General features: G+C 37.8%; 1 protein-coding gene across 1 annotated transcript in view; it reads right to left on the minus strand.

Moving 5' to 3' along the window:
- Positions 1-7,229: 7,229 nt before the first annotated feature.
- The window catches only part of LOC122136556 (voltage-dependent calcium channel gamma-2 subunit), a 70,724-nt gene continuing 63,779 nt past the window's right edge, over positions 7,230-14,174 (minus strand). Inside the window, exons 3-4 of the mRNA XM_042720351.1 lie at positions 12,128-12,268; positions 7,230-9,298 (exon numbers count right to left, since the gene is read on the minus strand). Of these exons, the coding sequence (XP_042576285.1) occupies positions 8,754-9,298; positions 12,128-12,268 (686 nt within the window). The 3' untranslated portion in view covers positions 7,230-8,753. The remainder of the gene's footprint in view (positions 9,299-12,127; positions 12,269-14,174) is intronic.

Genomic DNA, 14,174 nt, shown 5'->3' on the forward strand with positions numbered 1-14,174 from the left:
ATGTACTTACAGGCTGTGAGTCAGAAGTGCCCGACTGTCCTTGAAAAATTAGAACTGCCCCACTTTATAGAACAGCCTTTGAGCACAGACCCATTTTTGGCTACTCTGCAGGTTCAGGAAACAGTCCTCCATAAAATGTGTCACACAGCGCCGCACTGCGGGCTTAAGTGAGGAACAGCCTGTGGACTTGAGAACGGCGCGGCCGGCGGATTCGATGAAGGAGCGGCAACCACATGTGATGACCCCAGGCTGGAGTCCACTTCGTCCACGGTGAAAGCCGATCCGCCGATCCACAGTGCGAAGTTGATGTATTTCCTCAGTAACTTGCATGGATCAGCTCAAGGCATGACGAAGCAGATGTCGTCCTCTTTTGGAAGGCCAAACAAATTAATTTCGCTTTCACAACCAAACACACAGCATCTCCACAACATGGCGGCATGGCAGCAACAGTACTACAGCGAGAATAAAAGTTATGCCTCTCTTTGCGTGAACATTTGGGCAGTGTTATGCAAATCTTCCCACACAGTGATGTAGACATGCGGGGACGTGTTTAAACGAGGCGAAAAATTTAAATCGCATCATATGACCCCTTTAACATTTAACAGAAAAAAAAGAATTGTATATATACTGTAGCAGTGAATAATGCAATGTAAAGTTACAGCTCAAAATACCCCACAGATCATTTATTATATCATTTTTAAAATGCCTATTTTGAGTGGAAGCAGAAACACATTGTTTTCCGTGCCTGTCTCTTTAAATGCAAATGAGCTGCTGCTCCCCGCCCCCTTTTCCAGAATCGCTTGGACCAGCTAAAAACATCTGTTTTGGTTCTGATTATCATGTTTATAGCGCTGAAATCATGCGTTTTAAAACATATTAGTTTAAGCTTCTGATACAGGGTTGTCTGAGTGCACACATCTAAAGCACATGGACAGTAAGCGGCTGTCACAGCATGTGAGTACTAAACTAAGTTCTTATTCACACACAAGTTTACGTCAAAAACACACGATTACAAAAAAGTCGGTTATGTCTGTGAAGTTTTTAGATCTGTGTGTCAGCAGCACTATACAGTAAATAAATCAATAAATGCACTGCTCTGTTGTCTCCTCTGAGGATGGGTCTCTAAATAGCGTTCTGTGCTCATCTGTGCTGCGATGTTTTGCTCAAACTTTCACCATGGCATTAGAACTGCTACACCGTTGTTGCATGCAGAATCAAAATGAAGGCACCGTGGGTGGAGTGTTTGGGATTTTGGGTATTTAGTGTTGTTATTATATCCCTTTGCCACATCACCAAGGGAGCAAAATCAGACACGCTCCTTTTCTCAGACTCTTGCAGAAAAAGGCTTACCAAAACAAAGTTACTGGGTTAATCTTTTTCACGTTTCCTTGGTTGGTAGATGCACCGGGGACCTGATTATAGCACTTAAAACCTGTAAAAGTCAGATTTTCATGGTATGTCACCTTTAAAGGGTAGTCTGGCCAAAAATAACAATTCTGCCATCCTTTTACTCACCCTCCTGTCGTTCCAAGCAGTTTTGTTTCCCACTGACTAACATTCTATTTTTTTTGTCTATACAATGGAAGTCAATGGGAACCAAAACTGTTTCTAACATTCTTCAAAACATCTTTTGTGTTCAACAGAAAAAAACTCATACAGGTTTGGGACAACATGACGATGAGGAAAAGATGACAATTTAAATTTTTGGATGAAGTGCTCCTTTCAGAGCCATCCAAAAACTGGAAAAACTTCATAATATAATGAAATATGTGCAATTTACTTGGAAATGTTTTTCCATTCAAAGGGTGGACCATACATGAATTAGAAAATGATCAATGAGAACGAACAGCTTCTGGTCACTTAGTTGATGTAGTTCGCTGTAAGTGTGAACAGAGCTTCAGGCGGTATAGAGGGAAAAAAAGACACACTTTAGATATGGAATATCTCTACTTTTTATTACTCTTTTTAAGGGCTGACAGTTTTTGCCTCCCAGCCACAGAAGGGGATCGTTGGAGAGGGAAATGTAGGTCTCGCTGTATGCCTTCAGCCACATCGCCAATGTCCACACACATACACACTGACATCCCTGCAAACCCTGCACTCAAATCACCGCCTCCATCTCTGCATTACTGCATTCTGAATAAAGGATAGGGTCTCATTTTCTTTAGCCTCTTGTTTGGTATACATATTTGAATTGTGTACAATCCCAAAGGAAATGAAAATCATAAAGGAGACGTGTTTGAAAAAGTGCATTGAATGTGCATAAAAAAGTGCATTTGAATAATTTTTCCTCCTTGTTAAAAAAAACAAAACAACAACAACAACAACAAAAAAAAAAACACAATACAAAAATAAGTATACTTTTGAAAAATCCATAAAAGGCCAGTAACCAAAAATACTGAGCTCCCCTCTAATGTCTCCTTTTCCTAGACAGCAATACATTTAAAAATATATTGTATATTTAGCTTAAGTCTAATATTTCTTAATTATTTCTCATCATATTCTTTTATTATTTATGATAATTTTTTTTTTATGAGTTTGTCATATTTATTGTGTCACCAGTTTCTTGTTTCATTTGCATTAAGGAATTTTAGGGGGAAAAAATCTGAGACAAAAATTATTCTTCAAACTTTTACTGTGGGATTTACAGGAAGTTCTATTGTTTGTCTAATGTCACTAAAATATAACTCACATAAAATGTAATGGATATTAATTCAGTAGTTCTCAAACTTTTTGATTCCAATGGCCCTAATTGTCCACAACCATATTCAATGGCCCCATGACCTTTACAGTTGTTTGTAATTTATTAGATAAGATAAGAAAAAAAAATTCTAAATTTCTACCCAACATGACCTTTACAGTTGTTTGTAATTTATTAGATAAGATAAGAAAAAAAAATTCTAAATTTCTACCCAAATCAATTTCTTGTTGATTTGAATGTAAGAACTTTGTTATAATAATGTTAATATTAATATTCGTATAAAAGGGCTTCATCCCCTCCCTAGCCCCACCCCCAGTTCTGCTATCTCACATCTGCATTTACAAGATCACAAGTGAATTTTGCTACAGGAATATCATGAAAGGAGTAGCAAAAGTCAAAGCGCTAAGATCTGAACTTGATCTGCAAGATCTGAAAAGTTGTAAGTGCAGACTTGAGGTTGTACAGGGAAATTGAAGTAAAGTGCAAAAGTAAATATGTTGTACATTTGTGTTTCATTTTGTTTATGTGAATGTAATTTTACACATTTGTAACTCTTAATCTCCATGACCTTAGCACACGTGTGGTTTTGTTTACAATTTTTGGTTCACTTGCAAAAAGGGCAGTGTGAAAGCGAACCGCACCAAACAAAAAAATCAACATTGTATTTGGTCCGGACCAAAGCAAGTGAACTAGCGGACTTTCCTTGTGTGAATACACCCTTAGTCTAGCGCAGTATACGTAGCTATAGTGTTTTTTTTAAAGAATAGAATAGAATAGAGTAGAAAAGGTAAGTGCTAGTATTAGTTGGTCAAGTGCTAAAGGTGATGGTCCTTGTCCAATGCAAGCAGCTACCGTCGGATCATCTGGTTGGAATGAAAAGTAGAGTTGAGTGTCATCAGCATAGCAGTGATAAGAAAAGCCATGCTTCTGAATGACAGATCCTAATGACGTCATGTAGATGGAGAAGAGAAGTGGTCCAAGAATTGAGCCTTGAGGAATCCCAGTAGCAAGAAGTTGTGACTTAGAAGCCTCACCCCTCCAAGAGACCTTGAAGGACCTACCTAGAGGTAGCACTTGAACCACAGGAGTGCGGTTCCAGAGATGCCCATCTTTCTGAGGGTGGACAGGAGAATCTGGTGGTTCACTGTGCCAGAAGCAGCAAACAGATCCAGCAAGATCAGTACTGAGGATTTGGAAGCTGTTCTTGCCAGTCGCAGGGCTTCAGTAACAGAGAGCAGGGCAGTCTCAGTTGAGTGGCTGCTTTTGAAGCCAGATTGGTTGCTGTCCAGGAGGTTGTTCTGTACAAGAAACAGAGAGTTGGTTGAACACAACTCTCTCAAGTGTCTTTGCAATGAATGGAAGAAGGGATATCGGTCTGTAGTTTTCTAAAAGTGCTGGATTTTGAGAGGGTTTCTTAAGCAGTGAGCTTACCTGAGCCTGCTTAAATGCTGTGGGAAATGTACAAGTGTGAAGAGAGGTGTTGATAATGTGAGTAAGTGAAGGTATGACTGAAGAAGAAATGGCCTGAAGGAGGTGAGTGGGGTTAGGATAAAGTGGACAAGTAGTAAGATGATTGGAAAGGATGAGTTTGGAAATGTTCATCTCCGAGAGTGGAGAGAAGGAGGAGAGAGAGTGTGTATTAGTCGTTATGAAGTTATCATCAGTCTGTGGTGTGGGGAATTGGTCACTGATGGTTCTTGTCTTATTTGAGAAGAAAACTGCAAAGTCATCAGCTGTAAGAAGTTGATAAAAAGTGTGTGAGAGTCAGAACAGTTGTTAATTTTGTTGTGATAGTATGTTGTTTTCCAACTTCAAATTATGTACCCAAAGGAAAACTTTGACAACATTTGTTTTAACTAAAAAGAAACATTTCTGTTTGTTTATTTCACTTCAATTTTATTGCTGCAGTTCAAAATGGGATTTTCAAACAGACATACTGACCAACACTTTCATGAAAACCTGTCATAATGTTGTATGCACCTGGCAAATTCAATTTTGTATTACAGTCTAATCTAGTCCACCTTAATTAAATGTAGACAGGTATGCACTGCTGTGCTACTACAGGTATTTTGAACAATGCAACTTGAACTTGTAAGAAAAAAGTTGTGCAGGGTCAGACCCTTTTGCAATTGGGGCATTTGAAAGTAAATTACTGTTAAATTTAAAATAAATAAAAAATAGTCTTACCTCTGATTTAAACGTGGACGGGGCTTTCCTGATAACTTTCCACGATGCCACCATCTTTATTTTACTAACTTACTGCATGCAGAAGGTGACCCAGCTGACCTCACCAGAAAAAAATTCAGCACCACCATCCAGTGGGCTGTAATGGAATTTATCTTATTATTCTACCAAATAGTATAATAAATGATCGATACTTAGCGTCCGTGTATCGATACAGTATTGCCGTGGAAAATATTGCGATACTATGCTGTATCGATTTTTTTCCCCCACCCCTAAAAGTCATGCAGTCCGTGACTAACAGATCGTTAACACCTGGTGTTTGTGGTAATATAGGCGAGTTACATTGGGCAGGACATCCAAATGCTCGCCTATCATTCATCTACCTCAAATATGGCTTATCCTCTGAAAAGTATTAGCAACTTTACATGGCCAGTCAATCTAATGTTAACCCAGGAATTACAAATATGTCTAGCGAAATGTCTACTTTCAAATGAACCAATTCAAATGGAAAACAAATATTCTCAGATTATGTAATCCGTGTGAAACGTGCACACAGGTGCATCAATACTGTGGAGATGACGAGTCAGTGTTGCCGACTTCATCTCTTAAACCAAAAACAAAGAAAGCTAGTTTATCAATGAATTATTAAAATGTTAATGCAGCCTCCTTACTGTTTTTTCCTGACTCATTCATAATCATTACTTCTGCCGGTGCGTTGTGGCAAGCTTTATGTGTGCGCTTGAACGCTTAGGCTATGAAGGCAATTAAAGGCTGGGTATTATGATTTAAATGGTCTATTAATAAATGTGTGATTAGTCGACTAATGCTTCAAATGAACAACTACTAGTCGACCAGAAAATTTGTTATTAAATGTTTGATTAGTAGAATGAATATTAATATGACAAGTTATCATGTTTAAATCAACAAGCAACAAGGAGTGTTGCTAATGTTTTACCTGGTTGCAAACTAAAATCTGTCTAAAAACACAAAAGCACAGAGAAATCTGAGCAGACGCAGCAAACATGCCGCTTCAGTATGTACTGCTATCTCATAGTCTGTGAGACAGCGGCTCATTTAGAGGAAACTAAAGAGTGAGCTTGTTCATTCATCAGCCAGTAATCTTGATCTCGGGAACAAAGAGGCTATTACCTGATGATTGATTTGTCTGTTTAAATCTGTTGATTTTTTCCCCTTTTTCCACAATATTGTAATGAGGAGAGAGGGAGCTGGGGGGGGGGGGTTGAATTTGATTTGCCGGATGAGAAGAATGGGAAAGTTGATGTGAGAGACGTCGGAATGTGATGAAGGAGAAAAAGGACAGAGCGAGTGATGAATGTGCAACGGAGAGGAGGATAGATGTAAAAGAGAACGAGAGGAAAAGAAAGGGGCAAGAGCGATAGATGGGGGAGGGGGTGTAGTATGCAAGTACATGATTCACAGAGGGAGGGAAAAATGAGAGATTGTGCAGGGGAGGCAAATTAAGGACAAGCATGTTGGCCCAACAAGATGGAAGGAGATGGATGAGGGAATACATGGAGTGGGAGAATGAGGGAAGCATTTTAATTCAGAGAACTGAAAAAGGCATAAAACACAGCTTGCGTGTGATTGTAATTTCGCACTCTCTCTGCCTCCTTAGTCGAGGGAAGACTCGCAAAATGGCTGTCGCTTATAGACGGCGGATCAGATTTCGGCATATTTTAAGAAGGCATGAATCCAACATGTATAGCAGCAAAAAAAATTATCTGCCTGAGAAAATTCATTCCTCACAGGAAAGCTTGTTGTCTAGATTGACATATTCTCTTATTGAGCATGAATTCATGCTTATATGAACTAATTCTGAAAGTAAAACTCAAGCCCTCTGCGGCTCTCTGAAGCTATTCTGTCCTACGTGTAAATCCGAACCTGTTATGCGAAGGTCTTCGGAAATGAAAGTGATGCTTTAAGCATGCTAGAACGCTTGAGTAGGTCACATGTTTTATTACAAACCTGTGTTCTGTTTCTCTGGAACATGGCACACTTTCCCGTCACATCCTTTTTCCCTCCATTTTTCTGGGTCCGCTCCATCAGAGCAGAGCAAAACATGCCGAATCATTCACACTCATTATTAGCGGAACAGATACATTACATACTTAAGAGACCATTTCCCACATATAGATGATGAGCCTGGAACAGATGAGTAATTACGTGGCCTGTTACTTCACTTCCCTACTGTTACTTACTCACGTCTGACTCATTTGGAAAGCCTCGTGCTCGCTCACAACACGGCCTGCTTTCCTGCTGGTTTGAATGGCGCTCGAGACTTCGTCAGGTGCGTGAGGGTTTGCAAACACAGAGAAGCATCGAGTTTGTTCCCCCTTGGGTTTGTCTGTTTATTCATCAGGACTTGATGCATCCAAGTTTAGGATCATTCTGTTTTGGCACCTTTAGATTTCATTTCAAAGAAAATGACACATTTAAAATGAATCCATAGAAATACGAAATGACTAAGGCGTGTGATTCCGAGAAAAAGAAATTAGTAAAAGAAATACACGTGGATACAAAGAAACAACTCAGAATTAAAAAAGCAGTTTTGTCATAATTCCTTTGCTTGGTTTATCACCAAAGTATATTATTATAATGATTAATTATAATAATAATACAATTAATAATAATAAAAACAAAAACAGAAAGAGTACACAAAACATTAATATTTAACTTTTTTAACATTGCTTTTCCCTTTATAATTATCATTATCCTTTAAAACTTAAGTTTCAAGAGCAGGTTTGCTGTAAATTTATAGCATGCATTTAATCTTTGTATTCGTGAGTCACTTAGCTTCGTTTCTCGTAATGTTTCGTACTTTATTTGTCGCTTGCGTTCTTGCAAGTATTTATTAAGAGTTCAGCATCCTCTTCTTTTCCTCCCCCCTCCTCCTTCCTTTTTTTCGTCTTGGCAGTCGTTTCTGGAGTCTTTCAGCGAAGTCTGACCCCTTTTTGTCGCTTGTGCCAGCGAAGGGGTTTGCGTGTTTTTTCTGTCGTTCGCTCCCGTGACGACCGAATGCGAGAGTAGAGAAAAAAAAGGAAGCAAACAGGGACTGAGAAAAAGATGAGAAGGTTCTTTTAAAAGAATAGAATTTTGTCTAAGGTTGAATGTCTTTGTCAGTCTCGTTTTACAGCAGCTTTGCAGTGAAGATTCTCTGTGATTTCGTCAGTTGTCCAGCTACAGTTGTAGCTCAGGGACAGAGTCTCTTTTCCAACAGATCATTACCCAGCAAACAGTTTGACTTTTTTTTTGCCTCAGAAAAGTCTTGATTATTATGTTGATTTATTTATAAAATTAATATATATTTACATATATATATATACTATATGTATATATATTGTACCGTTTGTAAGAGATTGCAGACCGGGCTATTTCTTACTGAATACCTTAGCCTACTGCAGTAGTTCACAGTTTTTTTTTTAATGCAAATAACAAATGAGCAAATAAATAAATTTGATGAATATAGTGGCGAGGGGAAGAAGACTTATGAGGGAGCAGTAGCTTGCTGATCCATGTAGACCGATGGGTGGTGAAATGCTTCCTTAACAAAAACATGACAAATCAATGCCACAAGCTACAGCTCCCGTGTCACGGGCCGAAAGAACCCCTCTGCATATCTCTTATAGCCTTTCTCCATTTCAGAACAGCCTCATTTTGTCAATGGCAAATGGCAAAGTCATGCATACATGTGTAATCTTGATCGAAATGTAAAGATCCTCCCGGTTTCTCCAAATCATGAAAACGCATGGTACATGAAGTTTTATCTGTAATATTTCGGGCCTCCGCCCCCTCTCTGCCCTGCTCCCGTCTCCCTCGCCCAGCTATCTATATGGGGGGAGGTTGTGCCTCATACGGGGGTGGTGCGTCGGTTGGCTGTGTTAGTGTGGGATGAGTCTTTCAAGTCCTTCTGGATGCAGTTGTGGACCTGCAGGAAGTTGTGGTCCCTCTCCGAATTGTAGGTGGCAGTGGGAGTGCCGTGGCCGCCCTTTAGAGTGTCGCCCCCACGGGTGAGTGTATACATGGAGATCTCGGTGGAGGGCAGCGCCCCGAAACCCTTCAAGCCCACCGGCGAGGCGTCGCGGGAATGCGAGGGGTCTGTGGAGCGGGATGAGGAGCGGGAACGGCGCCGGTAGCGGTATCGGTAGCTGGGGATGCGTGTGATAGCCGAGCCCTGCAGGTAATCTGCGGCCCGCGCACCTGCCCGCAGCTCCCTGTGCCGGTCGATGAACATGTGCACAGCCAGCACGCCCACCATTTCAGCCATGATAAAGGACAAAGCACCAAAGTAGAAACTCCAACCATACGAGTAGCTGTTCTTCTTGGAGTCGCTCTTTGAGGGATCCCCTGCATTGGCTGATATGTACACGATCATGCCAATGATGTTACTTAGGCCTGTGGGGAACAGAGGAGATATTTTAACCCCATAGTCATGGCTAAAATGCTTTTTCACAATCTTCACTCTCAGAAAAAGGGTACAAAAGCTGTCTCTGGGGTGGTACCCTTTTACCATATTTGCCCCTAAAAAGTGTATATTAGTACCTATATAATATAGGTACTAATATACACCTAAATGGTACATATTGTATTAATACCCCTTGAAAGGGTATCGCCACAGTGACAGCTTTTATATCTTTTATTTTCAGGGAGTGTAACACGTTTTCATGTTCCTTTTATAAAAATTGCTAAAAGTGGCATCCTTTTGCTACAATATAAAGTCTCAGACTAAGGTTAATGCATGCTGTACAGTGATACGGGTCAATGACACACAAGCTTTTTGTGTTCTCAACATTTGAAGACATGCACTAAATAAACATTTGTTATTAAGCATTTTGCAAGCTTAAAAACAAGTAATGTTAAAAAAAAAAAAAAAAACCTATCATATAAAATGTTTTATAAATATTTTTTAAATAGTATATGCAATTTACCTGAGCATAGCCAGTTATAGTACAAAAAAAAAACAAACAAAAAAACACTCCCTGCCAGAAAAAATTTATCATAAAGTGTGTTTTATGTCTTATGTTTTATGCTTTTGAATAGATCTTAAACATAAGATTATACAGGGTTTGTCATATGAAGATATACAAACTGAGTTTTCTAAGAAAACATTGTGTGTTGTAAACAGATTATCATCAGAAGTGTATCTTTGATTTTTAATAACTCCTGTGAACTGCATGCACTGTGGATAAAACAAAGGATGAAATGGCTTAAATTAGGCCATTTTAATGAGAAAAAATATACCATTTAAATAATAGTTGAAAATAAGAGTTTCACAGCTGATACATTTTCTCTTTTGACTGGCAAAAAGTTAAGTTTAGACCCTGTATGCAGCTGAGGATGACAGAACCTTACTGTCATCTCTGTGCCTTACAAAATAAAGTGTAACTGCCCTCTAAATGGTAGGGTTAACACAGCCGGTTTCACAATATCCTTAACCCCTTAGCCATAAACTAAACGCTGAGTGCCTTAATTTGTCAGAGTGAGCAAGTAAATGAGGAGATCAGAGTGAAGAAGTGAGCTTATAACCGAGACTGGAGTGGGTGACCTCACAGGAACATGATCTGTGGCTCACCGCTGACTTCAGTCACACTCTGGTGGAGTTGTCTATGACAGAGTGAAACCTCCATGATGGATCACTGGGAAAGTGTGTCAGGGACACCATATTTTTAGAGTTTACTCCCAAACGGCCTCTCTAAGCCTAGCAACAGAATCAGGACCAAAGAGAGTGAGAGAAAAAGAAATCGACTTGCTAACTGGCTACTGTATAGCACTGAGGCAGCTTGTTCGAAAAAGTGTAGCGCAAGACTTTGTGTCTAAGTGATACTGCGCTGATCTGGGCATTAAGGCCAAAGCTGTTGATTTCAGAAAATGTTTGTTTTACAGAACTGCACTGTTAAACAGTATGCGAAAGAACTTTGTGTCAGCGGACTGAACAGCGCTACACCTTACACGGTTTGATCATGTGTATGTCTTCCAAAATTAAGCATCAGGTTTTCTTTTACATTTAGTTGCAATTTCTGATTGTCAGCTTGTCACCTTGGTAAAATTGACTAAGTTAAGGTTGAAAATAATTTGTGGCAGCACGAGTAAGACAGGTACGAAAATGACAAACTAATTATTAATGGTTTTATGAACTCAACTTGGAGTTTTTGTGTAACTGTATAATTTCCAGCTACTAATGCAAACTTTATCTTTAAAGAAATCTAAACATTTCATAAGAAGAAATTATATTGGTGAAATTTTCATATTTTAGTATATATTTTAAAATAAATGAATCCTTTAATTCAGCAAGGATGCATTAAATTGATCAAAAGTGAAAATAAAGACATAATTGTTACAAAAGATTTCTATCTTGAATGCCATTCTTTTGAATGTTATTCATCAAAGTATCCTGAAAATGTTTTAGTTTTTACAAAAATATTAAGCAACACAACTTTATAATAATATATAAAGTTTATAATAAGAAGAAATTAGCACCATATCAGCATATCAGTGATCATGTGACACTGAAGTAATGATGCTAAAAATTCAGTTTTGCCATCACATGAATAAATTACATTTTAAAACATATTAAAATAAAAGTGATGTCAAATAAAATAATAATGCTTGACAATATTACTGTTTTTACTAAATTATTTGATCAAATAAATGCAAATAATAATAATAATATAAAATAATAATAATAATAATAAAATATATATATATATATAAATGACTTCTTTCAAAAACATTTAAAAAAATCTTACCAAACCCAAACTTTTGAATGTTAGGGTATGTTCAAATCTAAAATGTATACATTTAACATGACAAGTATTAAAATTGGAGATGTAAAATTATGAATTAGCTTATAATATTAAGTTTTCATTAATAAAAATGAGTATTAAATCGCAGGCAAGTAGAAATTTGCTGAGTCCTTGAACTGGTGAGCCCTGATTGAGCTTTATGCATTATGCTGAAAACCTGTTGTGAGAAATTATGGTATATTTGAGTTGTGCAGGTGTTGTAGGAGTTGTAGCATGTGAGCATGTTGCATACTTTATTTCTAAAGAGTGTGTGTGATGCTTATCAGTGACGTACAGAGGCTCAACAAAGTTTTAAAATGGTCAAATACTGCTCAGAAATGAAAACAGATCAGAATGCAAACAAAAGCAAACAACAGAATCTGGGTGTACAATGTGTACAGTGACTTTTGTATCTCATCCTTGATTCATTCCATAGACTCACCTGCAGACACAAAGAGGATTCCTGCACTGAGGATGATATTGTGACGGGACTTGTAGAACTCGCTGGCAGCTATACACAGGCCACCCATGAAGAGCAGGATGACGCTGAGGATGGGGAAGATACTAGACGCTCGTACGGCTCCTACAGATGGAGAGAGAGAAGAAGAAGGTGAGATGAGTATAAGATACTTTGAATTCCAGACTGTTACTTGTTGAACAAATCTGTGTAAAAGGCAGTGAGAGAGGGAATGAGACGGATGAAGAAAGCTGTCATTTGGGTTGATTTTAGCATCTGTTCTCCTCTGAGCACATAGAGTACAGCCAATCAACACTTTGCCAGTAGAGTAAACAGCTCCCACACCCTGTAAAATGCTTGTGGAAGAGCAATCTGAGGTCAAGAGTCTCACCAAACACTTGTGCCTAACACAAACACTCTTGTACTCCAAGACTGAACAGGACCAGAGACATTTGCAGATGCTGCTATTCACGCGCATTAACAAAATATGTTCGTAGTGAGACTTCAACAAGAGTTGGCTTCATTCGAGCCTTGAAATGACAAGTGAATGTGTTAATGAATGTTTTTAGGACAGACTGCCAAGCCTTCAACTCACCAATTAGTTCTTCAACTCGACGTTTGTGCAGCCTAAAGGGACAGTTCACGCAAACATGACAATTCTGTCATCATTTTCTTATATTTTCATTCTTCCGTGGAACACAAAAGGAGATATTTTGCAGAATGTTTCTCATTCAATGAAAGCACAGTGACTAGGGGTTGTCATTTTATATTTACATTAGGCACATACATTGCATTCAAGGTATAGTAGCTTTGAATGAGTTTGATATAACAGACACCAGACCTTTTTATTTAAAAGGGTCATGTGACGTTGCTAAAAAGAACATTATTTGGTGTAATGCAATGTGTTTATGTGGTTTAAGGTTCAAAAAACACATTATTTTCCACACACTGTACATTATTGTTTCTCCTCTATGCCCCGTCTTTCTGAAACGTGTAAATCTTTACAAAGCTCATCGTTCTGAAAAGCGAGGTGTGCTCTGATTGGCCAGCTATCCAGTGTGTTGTGATTGACTGAATGCCTCAAGCGTGTGGCGGAAATGTTACACCCCTCAACTCTGTGATGCAGTGTGTCCCGGTGCGATGAGTCAAAACCATAAAAAAACAATTTCAAACAGGAAATAATTTCCCAACCATCCACTTCAAATTGCCAAGTAATTTCATATTTGGGCTGTGCGATATGGCAAAAAATTAAAATCTTGATTTTTTTTTCAGAACGTTTGACCGATTCTCAATTTTTATCTTTATTTTTTAACTATTCATCTTGAAAATGTAACTTCAACATTATTCAAGAAACTTCTTCTTTATTAACCCTCTAGTTAAAGAAAATTCTATTCCAAGTGCAGCACACATGAAGTTGTCAACATGATGTAAATGTTAAACAAATCACTTGTTAAATATCTTTGAAAAAAGATGGATGAACTACAACTACATCTTGTACAAACTTGTCTTATACATATCATATGTTCAGAAATAATATGAGGAAAATGCTTTAAAAAATCTCTAAAATAAATTTAATTCAAATTCAGAATGACTGAAGGTATAACACCAGTAGACTATTATTAACTATACATGTTCTGTAAAAACAACAGCAGCTTTTAGTTAACTATACATGTTCTAACATAAAATATCATTTTTTTTCACAGGTAACAGCAGCTTTTAGTTTTTTGTGCTGCTTTTCCATTGTTTTTTTTCTATTTTGACTTTTGCACTTTTGACTGTTGCGGTTGGATCTTTTTTTTTTGTTTATTTTTTTTATTTTTATTTTTTTAATTTGTCTAATTCTAACGTTGGTAATATTTCTATAAATATTTTATAGAAACTATTTATATTTATAAATTTTATAAAGTCCAGATTCCTCAATAAAAATAAAATTGTGGCAAAACATTAAATTCTAATTAATGGATAAAATCAAAAATATATAAAATAAGACAATTTTTTCTCTCTGTAGAAAGAACAACAAAATATGCACCTG

Source organism: Cyprinus carpio, chromosome B3 (genome assembly GCF_018340385.1).
Source record: "Cyprinus carpio isolate SPL01 chromosome B3, ASM1834038v1, whole genome shotgun sequence".
Classification (NCBI taxonomy): Eukaryota; Metazoa; Chordata; class Actinopteri; order Cypriniformes; family Cyprinidae; genus Cyprinus; species Cyprinus carpio.